Source organism: Haliotis cracherodii, unplaced genomic scaffold (genome assembly GCF_022045235.1).
Source record: "Haliotis cracherodii isolate W230 unplaced genomic scaffold, xgHalCrac1.p SCAF_18, whole genome shotgun sequence".
NCBI lineage: Eukaryota > Metazoa > Mollusca > Gastropoda > Lepetellida > Haliotidae > Haliotis > Haliotis cracherodii.
In genome coordinates this window covers 14,309,433-14,329,890 of record NW_027266273.1, presented here as the reverse complement: position 1 = coordinate 14,329,890, position 20,458 = coordinate 14,309,433, and the positions used below count along the sequence as shown (strand labels likewise).

General features: G+C 43.0%; 1 protein-coding gene across 1 annotated transcript in view; it reads left to right on the top strand.

Annotated features, from left to right (window-relative positions):
• Window positions 1–10,486, top strand: part of LOC139465798 (uncharacterized) — a 40,605-nt gene extending 30,119 nt beyond the window's left edge. Inside the window, exons 8-13 of the mRNA XM_071247716.1 lie at window positions 401–543; window positions 2,258–2,406; window positions 3,381–3,462; window positions 4,504–4,678; window positions 8,637–8,757; window positions 9,634–10,486. Coding sequence (XP_071103817.1) covers window positions 401–543; window positions 2,258–2,406; window positions 3,381–3,462; window positions 4,504–4,678; window positions 8,637–8,757; window positions 9,634–9,791 — 828 coding nt within the window. The 3' untranslated portion in view covers window positions 9,792–10,486. The remainder of the gene's footprint in view (window positions 1–400; window positions 544–2,257; window positions 2,407–3,380; window positions 3,463–4,503; window positions 4,679–8,636; window positions 8,758–9,633) is intronic.
• Window positions 10,487–20,458: the final 9,972 nt, after the last annotated feature.

Below are 20,458 nucleotides of genomic sequence, written 5' to 3'. Positions count from 1 at the left end.
GGAAACCTAGCCAGGGAAACCTAAACAGGGAAAGCTAACCGTGGGAACCCTAACCGCGGGAACCCTGACCGCGGGAACCCTAGCCAGGGAAACCTAACCAGGGAAACCTAACCGTGGGAACCCTAACCGTGTGAACCCTAGCCAGAGAAACCTAACCAGGGAAAGCTAACCGTGGGAACCCTAACCACGAGAACCCTAGCTAGGGAAACCTCACCAGGGAAAGCTAAACGTGGGAAAGCTAACCAGTGGGAAAGCTAAAAGTGAGAACCCTAACTGTCGTCGAGGGTTCGCCTGCGTTACCCCTTAATCTCTGTTTTTCGAAGCAGCGTTAAACCCGCCTCACTCACTCACCACAGCCGGTTTCAAACTATGAACTCAAATATATGACTTTTATTTACAGAGTGACCGAACCATCACCCGGGCCCGGAAGGTGATGATTCGACAGAATAATCTGCGGACAATGAACGACATCATCTTCACCGCCTACTGCAGATACGACTCTTCGGGGACGATCACTATTGATAAGACAAACATTTCTCCAAAGTGAGTGCATGAGTGAGATGTATCTTCTTGCAGGATTTGGGGGAACCGGTGACCTTGTGTAAGGCGTGGCAATTCGCTGTGAAAAGTTGTTTCTGTGTTTGTCAGCATCATACCCGTGCACGTGGGTTTAACTAAAGTGGTAAACGTCTGAGACCTGCATAACTTCAGACTTTCTCCCACATCAAGCCGACTCGTTGTGATATGACTGGAATACTGTCCGAAGCGGTGTTAAACCCTAGTCACTCACTCACTCACTAAAAGTAATATATTTCATAAAAACAAATTCTGTACTCACTCTTGAAGGATTGTTAAACTTGAAATTAAAGCGCTATCGTGTCACTGGATTGTCTGATCTAGACTCTCTAACACTGGAATATCTAGTTAAGACTCGATTCTTTATAGTATGAGTTGCGGGTGCTTCCGGTAGAGCAGGACATGCTTACCCTTTTCGCGAACACCGGGTGTCTGAGTGAGTGAGTTAATAGGGTTTAACGCCGCTTTGGAGAGTATTCCAGTCATATCACAACGAGTGTCTTATCTGATTTTCAAAGATCCATTCATGTCATTTCTATCATTATTTAGGATTTAATGTGTCAAGGAGTCTGTTTCGACAGGCAATCGAGACGTTGATGTTTCTGAGTTACTTAGGTACATCTTAGATAGAGCGAAACCTTTGAAGACCGACGGGGGCAGGCTTTTTAAACGATGTTAAAGGACACCCGGTTCTTTCATATGACTGTAGTTAATCTGTCATGGCATGTCACCATGGTAATATAAAAGAATCGGATGCTCTTTAACTTCTTTTGAATAGTGTGTATCGAGGTTTCCGTAGTTCGAGATAAACAGAGTATAGACGGTAGACCACGATCAGTATTCGACAGGGACCTTACAATTCAATCGTCGAACACCCAGGGCATTTATTGTGTGCGTAATATGAATGGGTATGAAACGCCTCCAGATCCTATTAAACGATATTAATGATCTTCAAGCCTGTTCTTTGTAAACTATTGGTTAGTGTTGAGACACAGGTTGGTGAGTCACGAGGGATAGTCGGCCCTGTGTAACCTGTCCTAAACACAAGTGTAGACTGTTTCAAATGCTCGATGTCGACAAGAGAGAAAAGCACACACTTGCTTAAGGTTATATCTATATAGCTTAATGATGTTAATAATGTACCCTGTATCCTCCTCCTCAACATTACGATGATGATGATGATGATGATGATGATGATGATGATGATGATGATGATGATGATGATGATGATTAAAATAAAAAATGCAGCAAAGAGGGTTTTGGGTGTTACTGAAAGACAGGCTGGTTAGGCTCATCATCAGCTCAGGGCCCTTGCCCCCTCTACACGCAGCCCATACAGCGAATGGGACTTCTCCCAGGAAGTGCTGCCTAGTCAAACCCATCCAGAACTTTTCGGAGAATGTGAAGACTCCCCAACACTGCAGCCTTCTGCATTAGCCAGATTGTCAGAAGGGCGGTATTCCTGGTAGCAAACCCGGGTACTCGCCCAATGTCAGTCAACAGATTGGGAGGTACCAAACCTAAGGCACCAAGAACAATCGGGCGTCGAACAACTTGGTACTTCGGATGCAAGCGTGACATTTCGAATCATCATCATCATCATCATCATCATCGAAATGTCATTATTATTATTATTATTATTATTATTATTATTATGATGATTATTATTATTATTGTACAGTCCTCCAGGGTTAATCCTCGTCAACCAAACTAACAACATCAACGCAGCCTATGTGTTCGTGGTGGATCCGGCAACCGGGAGAGAGGTTACGTCGACGGGAGTTGCCGTCGGGGAGGAGGTGTGCTTTGCTTTCGTCATCGAGGCAACAGGTGTGTATCTATTTGTGTTTGAGTCGACGACGACGTGGGGAATCGGGGGCAGAAGATACGCCAGTGATGGCATGCTTGTCTTCATTATGAGCGTCGGGTGTCTCCCGTTAAATATAAAGTTGAAATAGTACCGATGCGAAGTTATTTGTAACTCAGTATTTTACCACGAATATTCTGGTTGAACAAAAACAACAACAAAAGCAACAACAACAAGGAAAAGCAACCCCCCCCCCCCCCCCCCCCAAAAAAAATAAAAATAAAATAAAATAAAATAAATAAAATAAAATAAAAAAATAAGACCGCTGTGATATAATTGGAATATATCTGATCGCAGCGTAAATCAGTATTACTGAGATGTATTAAGGAATGTACAGATGTAGTCGAAAGGGCTTCTGTCGGTGTTTCGATCCGTCATACCCAAAGACATTTGACCTCACCTGACGTCTAATGACTGAGGGGCGGTCGGGTAGCCTAGTGGTTAAAGCGTTTGCTCGTCACGCCGAAGACACGGGTTCGATTCCCGACATGGGTACAATGTGTGAAGCCCATTTCTGGTGTCCCCCGCCGTGAAATGCTGGACAATTGCTAAAAGCCGCGTAAAACCATACTCACTCACTCACTCTAATGACTCAAGCGGGTGGCATGTCGGATAAGCCTTCATGTAGTATGGCTGGCGCGTACCATGAAATGTGGTCAAACTGCTTAATACGATGCCATTAACCACTTTGAAAACATTTCATGGCATGCGTCATTTACACTACATGAAGACGTTTCTGAAATGGTTAATACGATGCAACTAGGGGCGGTCGGGTAGCCTAGTGGTTAAAGCGTTAGCTCGTCACGACGAAGACCCGGTTCGATTCCCCACGTAGGTAAAATGTTGGAAGCCCATTCCTGGTGTCCTCCGTCGTGATATTGCTGGAATATTGCTAAAAGCGGCGTAAAACAATACTCACTCACGTTTTGTGTTTCAGGTTTCACTTCACTCCGCTTGGAGAGTGTCGTAGCTAACGACCAGTTGAACCCAGTCACAACATATGGGATTCTGGATGAGGGGTAAGCTGGGTGGGCATCCCCACGGTAGGGGCATGGCTCACGTAACGATATCTCTATGGTTTGAAAGGTTGGATAAGTCAGTCGAATTATCAGGAATCAAACGACATTTATCATCCAAAAGTGGCACCCACAGGAGATATCGCTTGGATGAGATCAAGCGATATCTAAACTGTAGATATCGCTGCAATGAAATTACATCACAATGCTTAGCAGACACTGTTACTGTTACCATGACGTCACAATCAAACGACATCACTAATGGCTCTGCTACTAAAGCTGTTAGCAGTACTTTTACACTGAAGACACTCCTAATCACTGTCTACAAATTGAAAAAGCTGGAAGAATGATGTTGGATGATAAATAAAATCTCAGCCTCGTGTCTTTTGATATCAAATATATCAACACTCGTTGATAAAAGTGGAAAAAAATCCTCGGCAAGCCTCGGCCTTTTCCAACTTTTAGCAACTCGTGTTGATATATTTGATATCAAAAGACACTCGGGAGAGAGTCTCTATTTAGACTGGGCTACAGTGAACGAAGCACTTTATGTGGAGAAATGAATAATTACAATCACTGATACCAATACCACTTGAACATCGGTTTAAGAATCCGGGGAGAATGAGAACCACCAGCACCCCGTGCTTGTCTAAGAACTGACGAAAATGAGAACTGGGCGTTTGTGTGTCATCATACCCGAACAGCATGTTACCCACTCATGCTATCAACCACTGGTTTCCCTGCTCGGGTTATGTTCGGCTGGTTTGCTGTCTAGTATGTATCTGCCTGCGCCGCAAATATGTCGTACAGAGTTGCGTCCCTTAGGCGTACCAGAAACCTATAATCGTGGGTTCAAAACCCTGTTCGCCACAAATATGTTCTAGGTTTGTCACCACCTTGGTCGTGGGTTTCACCAAACGTGGCAAACGTCTGAGACCTGCATCACTTCGGGATTTCCCCCCACATTAAACAGACACACCGTGATATAACTGAAATATTGGTCAACGCGGCGTTGACCCAACTAACGCACTCTCTGTGTTCCAGGTGTCCGGTAAACGGTACCGCTAACGTGGTCAGCAAACTGCCTTTCCTGCCAGACACGGCCGACAGAAGAAGGATCTACTTCTGCATCAACGCATTCGCCTTCACAAACAGCTTCACGGTCGGCTTCAGATTCCAACTGTCATTCTGCACAGGCACTGACCCCGTTTGCAACCCGGTAGGTCGAGTAAAAAATTCAGATACCTCTAGCTAGTGGTAAGTTAACCACGTGGGCAAGGTGTTTGCCCGTCACATAGTTTGCAAGGGATTACAACGTGCTACAGTATGTTAAACACGTTCATGAGGACTCCGAACCTATACTATTACTTTTAGTTTGGTTTTAGCAGACGGGGTAAATTATTCAAGGTCAGGTAGCAAGTATACAACGCTTTAACAAGCAAGGGCTTTAATAGCTCGTTTGTAAGAAGAGGGTGGCCCAGGCGTCTAAGGCGCCACAATTCGCTGTACACAGTTGCGTCCCTTGGGCACGCCACAAACTTATTATCTTTGGTTCGAATCCCAGTTCGTCCTGATCATGTTTCTAGGTTTGCCAGCACCCAACCATGCTCGTGGGTTTCACCGAAGTGGTAAACGTCTAAGACCTGACTCACTTCGGACTTTCCTCCCTCATCAAGCTCACACGCCGTGATATAAGATGAATAGAGTTCAAAGCGGCGTTACAACCCACTCACTCACTCACTCATTTGCAAGAATCATAAAGTCGTTTTAACATAGTATGTAATGGGTTTTATCGACCTATATTACAATAATAGTCGCCTGCAATACAGCTAGATAAGGTCTGAATAACAAGCGGTCATTGACAACAATATTAAAAATATTGCTGAGACTTAAACCCATCAGGGGTACTTCTGGTAGATGGCCCCGAGAGTTTGCTTACCAGGGAACATAGGGCGTTTGACGACAAAGACTGTAAGACTAGTATAATCACTGGACTGGACTAGTATAATCACTGGACTGAACTAGTATAATCACTGGACTGGACTAGTATAATCACTGGACTGGACTAGTCTAATCACTGGACTGGACTAGTATAATCACTGGACTGGACTAGTCTAATCACTGGACTAGACTAGTATAATCACTGGACTGAACTAGTATAATCACTGGACTGAACTAGTATAATCACAGGACTGGACTAGTATAATCACTGGACTGAACTAGTATAATCACTGGACTGAACTAGTCTAATCACTGGACTGGACTAGTATAATCACAGGACTGGACTAGTATAATCACTGGACTGAACTAGTATAATCACAGGACTGGACTAGTATAATCACAGGACTGGACTAGTATAATCACAGGACTGGACTAGTATAATCACAGGACTGGACTAGTATAATCACAGGACTGGACTAGTATAGTCACTGGACTGAACTAGTATAGTCAGTGGACCACGTCCACGTCAATGGACTAGTCCAGTCCAGTGATTATACTAGTCCAGTCAAGTGATAAGACTAGACCAGTCGTCACACGTTGGAAGTGGTAAGTGAATTTGTACATCGTCACGTGATACTGATGAAGGATAATACCACAAAGCCGTCATAATTGACATCTGGTGTCAAGTAATCAGTCATTGGAAGATGCAGTAATTGCAACATTGGACGAATAGTTCTAGAAGAATATGCAGGCCTGTAATTAACAAATAAATAATACATAACATTGTTTGTGGTACAAACAAAATAGTGTGTTGCATAATACACCACGTACACTGCTGCGAGTGTAGTCAAGTTTGTCAAGATTGGGATACGTCCGAAAATATAGGTCAATTGGCATGCGCACTAGAGTTGACTATTTAGTAAATTTAGCTACATGTATTGCACTTTTTATATGAAAGCGAAAAAAACCTTTCCATATTCATAAGAAATATCTCTGCCAAAAGCAGAGTCCGTTGTACGATTCCGACTACAGCATGAGCATGTGTTTATAAATCACTATCAAATAGTGATGATACCAGGTGTTCGCCAAAAGGTGAGCGTACACCCCGACGGTTGTGCCCACTACAAACACACGTAAAGGCAAGTCAGTTGTTCACCTGTAAAAAAACCCGGAAACATGTAGTACAAGTCAAATAGGGAATTGTGGTATGGAGCCCGCTATGGAGGTGAATATTGGGTGTGTATTAGGTGGTTGTGGTTGTTGGTGAGGGTGTGGTTGTGGTTGTGGTTGTGGTTGTTGGTGAGGGTGTGGTTGTGGTTGTGGGTGTGGGTGTGGGTGTTGGTGTTGGTGTGGGCGATGGTGTGGTAGGGGGTGTGGGTGTTGGTGTGGGCGATGGTGTGGTAGGGGGTGTGGGTGTTGGTGTGGGCGATGGTGTGGTAGTGGGTGTTGGTGTTGGTGTTGGTGTGGTAGTGGTTGTTGGTGTTGAAGTGGGCGATGGTGTGGTTGTGGTTGTGGGTGTGGGTGTGGGTGTGGGTGTTGGTGTTGGTGTGGGCGATGGTGTGGTAGGGGGTGTGGGTGTTGGTGTGGTAGTGGGTGTGGGTGTTGGTGTGGGCTATGGTGTGGTAGGGGGTGTGGGTGTTGGTGTGGGCGATGGTGTGGTAGGGGGTGTTGGTGTTGGTGTGGGCGATGTTGTGGTAGTGGGTGTGGGTGTTGGTGTGGGCTATGGTGCGGTAGGGGGTGTGGGTGTTGGTGTGGGCGATGGTGTGGTAGGGGGTGTGGGTGTTGGTGTGGGCTATGGTGCGGTAGGGGGTGTGGGTGTTGGTGTGGGCGATGGTGTGGTAGTGGGTGTGGGTGTTGGTGTGGGCGATGGTGCGGTAGGGGGTGTGGGTGTTGGTGTGGGCGATGGTGTGGTAGGGGGTGTGGGTGTTGGTGTGGGCGATGGTGTGGTAGGGGGTGTGGGTGTTGGTGTGGGCGATGTTGTGGTAGTGGGTGTGGGCGATGGTGTGGTAGTGGTTGTTGGTGTTGATGTGGGCGATGGTGTGGTAATGGGTGTTGGGTGTTGGTGTTGGTGTGGGCGATGTTGTGGTAGTGGGTGTGGGTGTTGGTGTGGGCGATGGTGTGGTTGAGGGTGTGGGTGTTGGTGTTGGTGTGGGCGATGGTTTGTTTGGGGGTGTGGGTGTTGGTGTGGGCGATGTTGTGGTAGTGGATGTGGTTGTTGGTGTGGGCGATGGTGTGGTAGTGGGTGTGGGCGATGGTGTGGGCGATGGTGTGGTAGTGGATGTGGGTGTGGTTGTTGGTGTGGTAGTGGGTGTGGTTGTTGGTGTGGGCGAAGGTGTGGTAGTGGATGTGGGTGTGGTTGTTGGTGTGGGCGATGTTGTGGTAGTGGATGTGGGTGTGGTTGTTGGTGTGGGCGATGTTGTGGTAGTGGATGTGGGTGTGGTTGTTGGTGTGGGCGATGGTGTGGTAGTGGATGTGGGTGTGGTTGTTGGTGTGGGCGATGGTGTGGTAGTGGGTGTGGTTGTTGGTGTGGGCGATGGTGTGGTAGTGGGTGTGGGCGATGGTGTGGTTGTGGGTGTGGTTGTTGGTGTGGACGATGGTGTGGGCGATGGTGTGGATGTGGGTGTGGTTGTGGTTGTGGGTGTTGGTATGGGCGATGGTGTGCTTGTGGTTGTGGTTGTGGGCGATGGTGTGCTTGTGGGTGTGGGTGTGGGAGTTGGTGAGGAGACTGCACACGTCAACAGTACAATAATCTGATGACACACAACAGCGTAATCCAGTGAACATTTCTATGATCAAAGTCAGAGGCTGAACTATTCTGTACGGCTGGGTGGTCAAGCATTTTCAAAGTAGTAAACGTCCAATACTGGCATCACGCATAAATTTGGAATGCTGTTCCAAGCAGCGTAAATCACACTCACTCACTCACTCACTCACCCAACCCAGCCACCCACAAACCCACCCACCCAAAGCCCACTCACTCACTCACTCACTCACTCAAAAAAGCCCACCCAACCACAGCCCACTCACTCACTCACTCACTCAACCAACACCCATCCACCCACAAACCCACCCACCCAAAGCCCACTCACTCACTCACTCACTCACTCACTCAAAAAAGCCCACCAACCAACAGCCCACTCACTCACTCACTCACCCAACCGATCCACCCACAAACCCACCCACCCAAAGCCCACTCATTCACTCATTCACGCACTCACTCTTCGTCTGCATTTCAGTACACCTGTACTGGTGGCAAAGCGTCATACGGGCGGAAGAAGCGGGCGTCAGGGGAGACAACCAAGATTCTCGAAACAACAATAGTCATCAAGGAAACACCCACAGCAGCTCCCAGAACAGGTAACCAGGGCCTAGTCTCTCGCCTTGCAATGTGTGCACATGTTAAATATATTTTGCATCCTAATGTTTTTGTTCTTGTTGAGTGAAGGCCTACAATTAGACAAAGCTTAAATTCTCGTTTCAACCTTTGCTCTGAGGATTGACATTTCTTTCGAATCTGTGATATTCTGTTCTCTTATAAACATGACAGTGGCACCTTGGCTTTTCAAAGCCTGCTTTCTTTCAGCAATCTCGCAGCTATTCGCGGCGATCGGGTATTAGTGGCAGTGATAGTACTTGTAGTAGTTGTAGTAGTAGTGGTGGTAGTAGTAGTCGCTGTAGTAGTAGTTGTTGTGGTAGTTATGTCAGTAATACAGTAGTAGTAGTAGAAGTAGTAGTAGTAATAATAATAATAATGGCAGTAGTAGTAATAGTAGTAGTAGTGTTAGTAGTAGAAGTTGTAGTAGTGGTGATGGTAGTAGTAGCTGTAGTGGTTGTAGTTGTAGTAGTAGTAGTGGTGGTAGTCGCTGCAGTGGTACTTATGGTATACAGTAGAGGTAGTAGTAGTGGTGGTTGCGGTGGTGGTAGTAGTACCAGTAGTAGAGATGGTGGTCGTGGTAGTAGTAATGCTAGTAGTAATTGTTGTTGTAATAGTAGTCGATGAAGGGGTGGTAGTAGTTGTAGTTGAAGTTGAAGTAGGGCCAGCAGTAGCTGCAGTCGGTAGTAGCAGAAGGTAGTTGATGTTGTGGTCGTGGCGGCGGTGTCGGATGACTGAGGAACGTAGTGTATATAAATCCTTGAAGTATTGACCAAGTATTTTAGGGGTGACACGACGTAACTACACTCTCGACTGGAAGAAAGGACGATGCATATTAATCCCCCCTTGTTTTATTCCAGACGGTAACTCTGAATCATCCCCATCCGAATGTGAACTAACATCCAACATCGTCGCAGCGTTAGCAACTTTGGCAGTCCTAGCCGCCATCTTGCTGATCCTGACACTGATCCTCCTCCTACGTTCAATGAGATCACGCGATAACTCGCGAGACAATTAGTGCCATGCTGGAATCTATGAGCAGCAGGACACGTTAAACATTATTTAGACATTTAATATGAGAGACGAGTCAAAACTTAAACGCTCTTCCTGTCGTTGTTTCTGTTGTTTATTCTTTGATGTCAAAGTATTTTTAAGTTCTTGTAAAAATGTCTTTCAACTTATCTTTACCGAGTTTGTGCTGAGACTAAGCTAGGTTTTACCTCCAGCCGGTTGTAGAGATACCAAATTATCCATAATTTATTTTTTAAGACGTGTTTATTGTTTAAGTGTTGAATTTTCCCTTTTTCATCACACCAGCACATAGGCGGTATTCGTGTACTAGGTCCCGTTTCACAGAGCCAACTTAGCGCTACGACTGGCGTAAGTCTATAGTAAATAAAGTATTGGAGTTACGGCAGTCGTACGCTTCGTTCGCTCCCCCAGGGGGGTCTCTGTAGACAACTTGTTTGTAATTATTCAGAAGTGTTAGGTTTGTTAAATCTGCTGTTCTGAGACAATTCACGTGTACATTTTAATACCTGTATGTAGGAATTTTCATGTTGCACTGAGCTTCAAGACAGAAAAAACATGATTTCACAATCACAGCTGTCAAAAATCGGAGGCTGTTTTAATGCTGTGCATTTTTCTTTATAAAAGATCTCTGCGTGGATAATGTATGTTCTTAAAATAAAGCGATCACGTTTTCATACAAAAGTGTTCTACTTGTTGAAAAGAACTTTTACCACTCACTATCATAGGCGTATATATAGAGTGAAACTTGGTTGATGCATGTCATCGTATCCCAATTGCGTAGATCGATGCTCATGTCGTAAGCTGGAATATTGCAGAGATCGGCGATAAACAGCAAACAAACAAATAAACAAACATACAGTGAAATCCCGTTAGTCAGGAAACTCTTTCTCCGGACGACTGCAAGGTCTCCATACACACTGGCGTTTACTCAATACTCAAAAATCCGGACATGTGGTAGTCAGGACAATTCAACAGGTTCCGTCCTCATTATCGGAGTTACGCTATAGCCATCATAAAAAAGGAACAACTTTGCTTCAATACGAAATTCATTTTTTTTATTTGAAATGAAACGAAACTACAATTACAGTGCAAATGATATATTTTTAGTTGTTTTCTTGAAATTATTTGGATAATAATTCCATTAATCTACTATTGTAATTGAATACATAATTCATGACCCTTTTGCAGATATTGCGCTTTCACAGGATGCCACATTCAGTACGTTTATCGAGGTAAATGTAGATCGGGTATTTAAAAACTTTCAAACTTGCCGTTAAATGTAAATGCATGAAACAGTCTGATCATGTTATTGGGGATGACGGTAGACCAGGAACAGTGTTTGAGTAGGTAGTGAAACTGGACGCTAACAGCGTCGATGTGTGTGTCTTTTGATCCTTCTCCCAGACACGCTGCGTCAGATTACACCTTTGAACAGGAACCGGAAGTTGAACGCTCATTTCACACCGGAAGTGCTGAAGTAATTGCGTCCGGTGCTTGATCAAGGAAGAGTAGAACAACAGACAAGACGGAGACAATGAAATGATGTTAAGGGTGTAAGTAGAACGCACACGTGTTCAGGTCCACGAACAAATGGGAATAAAGACTGTGATATTACTCAACGTCTGTTGTCACATAGACGACGAAATGACAATTCCAGGTGAGTCGCGTCACCAGGTACGTCTGCCTCAACGGAGAGAGACAAAACATTTCACGGGTCTTGCACGCTTGAAAAACCTGGAAGAGGAAATAGAGAAAATGCATTCATAAATGAATAAGGTAGCTTAGAATTCACAGTGTTAATATTTCCCTGAGAATTTGGCTGAAATATGATTTATAATCACTCTCAAAACTTGGGCTAGATCGTAGAATGGTATAGCTGTGCTATAGCGACAAGCTTTGTTTGTTTGTTGTTTAACGCCGCACTCAGCAATATTCTAGCTCTATGACGGCGGTTTGTAATTAATCGAGTCTGAACCAGACAACCCTGTGAAAAACATCACGAGCCAGCGAGCTGAACACCCGATCCCGTTATTCGCCTTTTATGACAAGCATCAGTTGCTGAAGACCAATTTATCCCGGATCTTCATCCAACAGTATCTGCTCCTTGTGTCTTCAAAGCCAAGAGTGGCACCGATAATGAACCCACCCTCTGATGCTTGTCATAATTTTGGTTGCCCTTCCCCATGTTTTTTGTACATTTTTGTCATGACCCTCCCTCAAAAAAGACAAACTACAAAAGCGCGTTATGCTGTTTATAAAGTGCCCATTTTAAACATGACCCTCCCAAATGTATGTTTTATTCTTAATGACCCTCCCCAAGGGACTGTCATAATGTTTGACCGGTTTCTTATGCCCACTACATATCATGTTTTAGTGTCGAATGTAATACATTACCATCACTATTGAGTCAGCCCTGGAGATTTCGTCCCATCAGCTTCATAAAGAGGTAGTCATCAAAACTGAAACAAGACACAACGATACAACCAAGATTAATGTACAGCACATTACTTGCCCCGAATCTGCCCCACATAAATCAGCTCTCTAAAACATACATGTCGACTGTATTAACGGGGGATGTCAGCACAAGGCATTAACTATAATTTCAGCTTTCGGAAGCCTGCAAATCAATCAAATTGTTTATCACTGGAAAAGAAATAACATCGCTAATTGCCTTTAATTTGATTCGGGTTGCGTCTGGTCTGTACGTGATTAAAAGGGAATAGTCTTTATTCTGCGCTGAACTATGTGCTCTTGAAACAAGCAGTTAGTCATTATTCAAGTTAGGAATTCCAGTGTACAGGATTATTTTATACTCTCACGTTACGGTTGTACGACCAGAGTCATGCCGTAGACTATAGTCATTGTCGCAACCTTTGGTGCGGAACCTTGTTAAAGTTGTTTGATCAAGGTTACAACACTCAAGGCCTCAAACACTTTCCATAGGCTCTATGGTGGACATGGGGAGGAAGTTCCAAATTTGATGCATCAGTCGTAAAAATGACAATTGAATTGCTTTTGGATGCTTTTGTGTGCCAGGATACGCTCACCTTTTCGCGAACACCTGGTATCATTTCATTGAGATTCATGAACAGCAGCTCATGATATAGTCGGTATCGTAAAACTATTCTGCTTGTAGCAGAGATTTCTTATTAATATAGAAAGGGTTGTGTTGCTTTTCATTATTACCGTACAAGTTTGGAGCATACTCTACACACATATGCAACTAGAAAATTGTTAATAACCGTTTACTATCTATTTCTTCGTACAATATCCATCTTTTTAAATCGTATCCTACGTTGAGTATTGTGCCATACTCAAATTAAAATACTTGTAAATGTTGCATGGCAATAGTTATTTGATTTTCAGTTGATCTGCTTCTGCAGCCTCTTGTCATCATACGATGACATCATGCATATGCATGCTACGACCATCTGGAGGAACACACAGTGTTCAACCAGTTGCGGTGGTATTTGAGACATTTATCAACAATAGATCTATGATTTATATAGATATTCCGCCAGATACGTGGTCAATTGGGATGTATGAATATGAAAATGTGAGGTCCTCAAATTATTTTCCAGGTATTTAATACTACCCCAACAACACAGAGAAAATCCAGCTTCAAATGTCATGTAGCTCACCTATAGTCATCGAACCGGTGATCCAGAGATCGCTTGTTCCAAGCGCTGAAATATTCATTGCAGCTTTTCGGACATCCTTTGGCCCTAGACACCAGGGAACAAATCATTAATATCAACTAACGGTGTGACTGCGTAGTGTTTTCATTGGCAGATTAACAGTCGGGCACAGATGCCTCAAACCCCATTAGTGACCTTTACCATGTTTCCGATGGATAAGGGGAATGGCAGCTACGTCCGTTAACGTGAGAGTCAGCGACATCCACGTCATCGGGCTGCGAATGATTTCAAATATTTATCCAGACATCACTTCACTATTTAGACAGATAATGAAATGAAATGACGCGCACTTATATCCAGATTGAGTGAGTGAGTGAGTATGTTTTAGGCTGCTTTTTGCAATATTCCAGCAAAATCAAAGAAATGAGTTTCACACGAATGTGCCTTCTTCTTTTTTTAGTCAGTCACATGTCTCAATAATTAATGAAAAAATAAAGAAAATAGTTCAACGAACAGCTAAACATACGCATCAAGAAGAAAATAATTAAAGGAATGAAAGAATGAATTAATGCATCAAATTAGAAGACAATGTACAAATACAGGAACAAACGATATATATTGTATAAATAGACCAAAACAACGTGGCGGGCAAGAAAGTATACGCCCATGGCTGTAAATGAAACAAGTAAGAAATGGTTACGTTTTGGACCTTAAGTTGCAGTGTCGCGGCGACTGTTTTCAGCCTAAGAAGGTTTTGAGTTTGAAATGTTGTGGTGAAATCCAATTTTCAAGTGTTACTTACTTTGCCCTGCCGAAAAAAATTTAAATGAATAAATGAATGAATGAATGAATGAATGAATGAATGATGGTAACTTCACTTACGTCCGGCAGATGAAGGCGCACAGGTCTTCCTTATCGGCGAATGGTTTATCCGCGTTTACGACAACGAGACAGACCACCATGAGTCCCACCACGGTACACCTGAGGTTCATGTTGACGTGATCTGAAACACAACACATACACCTGTACCAATCCATTCCGCGGCACCATCTATATACCTGTACTAGTCTAGTCACTATCTATATACACCTGTACTAATCTAGTCACCATCTATATACACCTGTAATAGTCTAGTCACCATCTATATACACCTGTACTAGTCTAGTCAATATCTATACACACCTGTACTTGTGTAGTCACCATCTGTATACACCCGTAGTAGCCTAGTAATTATCTATATACACCTGTAGTAATCTAGTCACCATCTATATAAACCAGTTGTAGTCTAATCACGATCGAGTCTATTTCTCGGTTACATACGCCTGTCACATTTAGATATACATGTACTAGTCTATTCGTTGATTTTATTTATATATAATAGTAAAGCCCATTCCTGGTCTATATACACCTATACTAGCCTATTTCCCGCATACATTCGCCTGTACTAGCTCATTTCCCGCCTACATATACCTAGTCATCTGCTATGTACACATGGAAGAGTCCATTCCTCGTCTGTGAAAACCTGTACTAGCCTATTTCTCTTTAATACTCGTCTCGGTTCATGGACCAGTTTACTCCCGGGTACGTTAACAAGTTAATTAGCTTCATCAGAGACCTATCAACACCCTACCCACCCCAACATCCTATCACCACCACCACCATCACCCCACCCACACACCATTTGGCATAGCGTGCGTTCCCAATTACCAATTGTTATTGTTATTGAGTATGTTCACGCTATCTGTAATGCTAGACATTGTAATCAAGAAGGTTGAAAGGACGTTAATGATGTCCAATGTGATATTCGCGCCTGATTAACCCAAATAAAGATAAAGCCAAACACAAAGACAAGTATTATTGTAACAATTAACAAAATGTGACCATACCTACCACGTTTCAACAAATACTCGTATTACATATCCGAATACCAGTAGTTTATTAACAGAAATAGGAAATCATGTCACAGGAAACACTAATTAACTTACATCGGTGTTGATCTGCACGAGAACACGTGCGTCACGACTGCCTGCAATATGTGGAATGTTTAAGACAATATCCAGACACAGCTTATGAATATACCAGACTCATGTTTCCTGAGACATATTAACGGAACAGGAATAACGGAACAATAGACCCGGATAGGTACATATCCTGTTTCTGTTTGGACACGAGGTGCTGTCTTTATTGAGACAGAAGAGCATGTCCCGAGCTGTGACACAAAATCACAGGGTATTCAATCACCGCAAACTCCAAACCCGACAAAATCACATATACCAGCCATCACTCCGCGGCAGTCGAACCAAATCGCCTAAATGACAAACGCGCTTTTACCCAGCTCTCCGTTCGGCGTCAAATCAGTTTTGTACTTAAGGAAAAAGAGTCATGAGTGTACCTTCAGTCCAAAGTTGTAATCCGGTTACCTCACCGCATTAACCAGCGGCAAACATCTTGTCACAACCGTAGGGTACACAGTCTAGATAGTCCTCCCTCTAGTGGTTATCGAGAGCCGTGCCTCGCTGACATTTTGAATGAAGCCCTTATCAAGGTATTCCCTTAATCTAAAACGTAGGGTTCAATTAATGCTGTAAATCAAACGTAAGTTCCCTACGTCAAACGACGTCATGTTGAAGACCCGTCGGGTATGCTAAGAAATAATAAAGAGTTCATGGGTTCGGCAAACCAGCTATTGGTTCATTGTATTTTGTCAAATGTTGCAGTTTGGAATACATCCAGGAACGCTAGGTTGATAAAACATGAACACGGCGCTTTAAGTGGGATTAATCACATAGATTACTCCAAGATTTAGCGGGGAGTCTAAGTGCATGCGAATTTAAGCTCGCATTAACAAACTTCAGGATTAACGAATTATGGCGACGCAGTTATGTCTCATTTACCTAAGGCGCGTCCATCAGTAGTCCCACGACAGGCGGAGTTGCTGACCAATGGGGTTTCGCTGTAAACGAGTATTATCACATTGCCTCGTGGTTGAATAAATGAATATTAAACATTCATCTGGATTTCGCCATGTCCTTGGTTAAGGATTTCCAATACTCTTTATTTAGAGTATTTATTTTAACTGTCATAGTTATTTTAAATATCTAGATGTCTTACTTAACTTAACTTAACATTGAATGAAAACTGGATTTTAGTGAACAACTCAATTGCATATGAATAAAAGAATAAATCTATGAGAAAACGTAATATCCGATAAAAGTATTAAATGTGATCTTTTCAAATAGACAAAAACGTGTACATTTGACGTCACGAAACGAGATGACAACTCAGTGACATCATATTTTAAAGAATGCTGCTACTCTCACTGATAAAACAACACACGACTTGGCGACTTCTCGTAAATCGGAATTAATTTACATTTTGTTTGATATATAACGCACTATTTTTGACGGTTTGACTTTTAGTGTATGATTCTCGCCTAGGTTCACCCTCCTCATTCCACTTCACCTCACTATTATATGACAACTAATGCATCAGCTTTCGCATAAAGTGGCTCAAACCTTTAATTACCGTCTTCGCCATGCTCGTGGTTTTGACACAGAGGTCCATCCATGGTACGACCCGGAATATGTAGAGGGCGTCATGGAAAATGATAAATACAAAATTCTTTGGAATAGGCCCGTATACAGCCTCAGACGTATCCAGACCAACAAAACTGATCTTGTCCTTTTTGATACATCCAATGAAATCATTTATATCATTGAACTTCTGTTCCCTTTGACACCAATGTGATTGACAAGATTGAGGAAAAACAGCAAATATGCGTACCTCGCTTTCGAAATGTCACGCTTGCATCCCATGTGCCAAGTTGTCCGAATTCCTATTGTTCTCGGTGCCTTAGGTTTGGTACCTCCTAATCTGTTGACTGACATTGGGAGAGTAGCCGGGTTTGCTACCAGGAATACAGCCCTTCTGACAATCTGGGTAATGCAGAAGGCTGCAGTGTTGGGGAGTCTTTACATTTTCCTAAAAGTTCTGGGTGAGCTTGAGTGTTCAGCGCTTCCTGGGAGAAGTCCCATTCGCTGTCTGAGCTGCGTGTAGAGGGGGCAAGAGCCCTGAGCTGATGATTAGTCTAACCAGCCTGTCTCCCAGTAACACCCAAAATCCTCTTTTCTGTATTTATTACTCATTCTGAAACTAATGCGCCAAATCCACACTCTCAAGTAACCTCAACACTGAGCATGTGATTCAGTTTGGGACAGGACAGTAAAGTTTGCAAATGTTCCCCAAAATGCACAAAACATATTCTGGTCTTCTCTACATGTATTATTTAGAAACTCTGTATAACTATTATACATGATCTGCCCATGTTACAAACATGCCAATAATGTCACAATAAATCCATGCACACTCTATGTATGATATTGAAATGTACAATATGATGGAAAATTGAATAAAAAATATTTTAAAAATGCTCAAAAATCGTTCTGTTTCCCTCAGGTGCATCGGAAAATACATTGTTAGCGGGATATGCCGGATTGAAAACATGTATTGTAAATGCTTTTATTAGTCTCCCCCTTGTCTTAAAACAGTGATTAAATACCTAATGTCAAAATGTCACGATCAGAGTCCCCTTCTTGTATCAGCCCATAGTTCCACAGTTTCTGTCAATGCCACGACACATATACACAACGCTTGTCTTAATGACAATGCAAGCATCTGACACCTCTTTCTGGTTTACGTTTCAAAATGTCAAAGAAGCCAAAGGACTTTGCTGAATAGAAACGTGAATTGGATCTTCAGATGGTTAACGTTCTAAATCTTTGGCAACGTCATTGCAATTTCTCCAAGGGATTATGTTGTATTTTCTATTGCGCGTTACGGACTTGGTCCATTTTAGAGAGGAATTCCAAGCTCAGATAGCAATAGAAGTTAACTGTCTTCCTTTCACCTCTTTCATCTTTTTCCACCGGTTTATATGTTTTAAAGCCGTTTAATGTTGCTTCAACCCTACATTTGCAGACAATGTTCGGTGCAGCTTGGATTTCTATAGTTGATGCCGAAATGGTTGAAGGAATTATTTGAATCTTTGGCGATCACAATGAAAATTGACCTTATTAAGATGGGTCAAGCGTTATTGACACCTTTAACGGTATTATCAAAAACTGTGTCAAATATTTTTATCTTTATATATTGTGTATATTGTGGTTCAGCTATTTCAAGCGTATTTTAATCACTTTTAATCACTTCTCTTACTAAATCTAGAAATGTTAATGCTCTCCTAATATGCCAAAATATTAACAATCACAATACACAGTGCCATTATACGATGCTCAGCTGTCGCCATTCTCTATAATGGAAAAACATCAACATAAAGAAAAACATGATCTAGAATGTATTATTCCGTTGATCACATGACTTGATAGAAAAAAAAATGTTTAAGAGTATTTAACATAACTCGTTAAAGAATCTAGCTGGACTATTTCTGAGTGCTGCGTCAAACAGCAACCAACCAACCAACCAACCAACCAAACAAACACTGTCCTTTGCCTTGACTTCAATTTAGTTAATCCGCCGTGATGACAACCACAATACTGGTACAAACGACGCAAACCAAACTCCCTCACTCACTCACTGTTTATGCGCTATCAGTTGTGTACGTGTAAGTACAAAGTTTCGTGGGCGGTCAGGTAGCCTAGTGGTTAAAGCGTTGGTTCGTCACGCCGAAGACACGGGTTCGATTCCCGACATGGGTACAATGTTTGAAGCCCATTTCTGGTGTCCCTGGTGTGATATTGCTGGAATATTGCTAAAAGAGGCGTAAAACTATACTCACTCTCTCACAAAGTTTCGTAGATGATACTTAGGTCGTTGCGTGACTGACATTTACATTTGTGCGAAGAGCAAACAGATTTATCTAAAACTCATGGTTTTCGACCATGCTCAGCTATTGAAAAACTCTAAATATCCGAACTTATTCATAGAACTATAAATAACAAACACTACAGGCGATGACTCAGCTAAAGTTTAACCTGAATTCGTTCATCACGAATAAAAAGGCCAAATGTTTAGCGGAGGTAATAACTGAAAAATCGATCGCGAAATTGACGACAATCCGTTCTAGTGGCTGCAGATATCAACATTATCAAGACCAGGGACGGCGGATAGAGTCAGAATGTCATCACAGCGTTAGATTTATACCATTTATATCAATCCCCCGTCTCAGCTTTACTGCGCAGTACGGGTGGAGTGAGTGAGGTAGTGAGGTTTTACGTCGGTTTGTTGACTACGGCGTGAACATTGGCCTCTCATTCAAAACGTTAACGCCTGCTAAATACCTCTCGGTTATAGATTCCAGTGGGCGCAAAAGGCACAATAGTTGGACAAATACATGAATGGATCACTGAAAATCAGTGATGACACCTGCTGTAATGGTAAGCATGTACATGTACAAAAGTGCGTGAGTTGCGTTTAACGTCGCTTTCATAGTAGTTCAGGCTCTCAACCTACAATAGGTCTTAGACGTTCACACCGTCGCGTCGGGGCAGTCGGGTAGCCTAGTGGTTAAAGCGTTCGCTTGTCACGCCGAAGACCCGGGTTCGATTCCCGACATGGGTACAATGTGTGAAGCCCATTTCTGGTGTCCCGGGCGTGATATTGCTGGAATAATGCTAAAAGCGGCGTTAAACCATACTCACTCACTCACTCACAACGTCGGGTCAACTCACAAACAAGAATACAGTGACAAACCAAGGTTCATACTCGGTGAGAATCGAACAGCGGCTCCTGACGAGGCGAAGGCGCCTTAGGATAAAGTGTACCCAGTTAGCAGGCATATCAATGTGGTTTGCCTGATGAAAGAAATAAAGTTAAGGATAAAAGGTACAACATCAAGATCAGATGTTTTCACGAAGAATTGGCGTCTCGCTCATGTGCAAGAATTTGACTCCTGTCGCCTGCAGTGCCTCCTCTTCAACGGAGCGTGCAATGTATGATAGCAAAGAAGGACTAGCTTCTGTTGTTCTTTCTAAAATACAATAGACAGAAGTTACGGTATCTC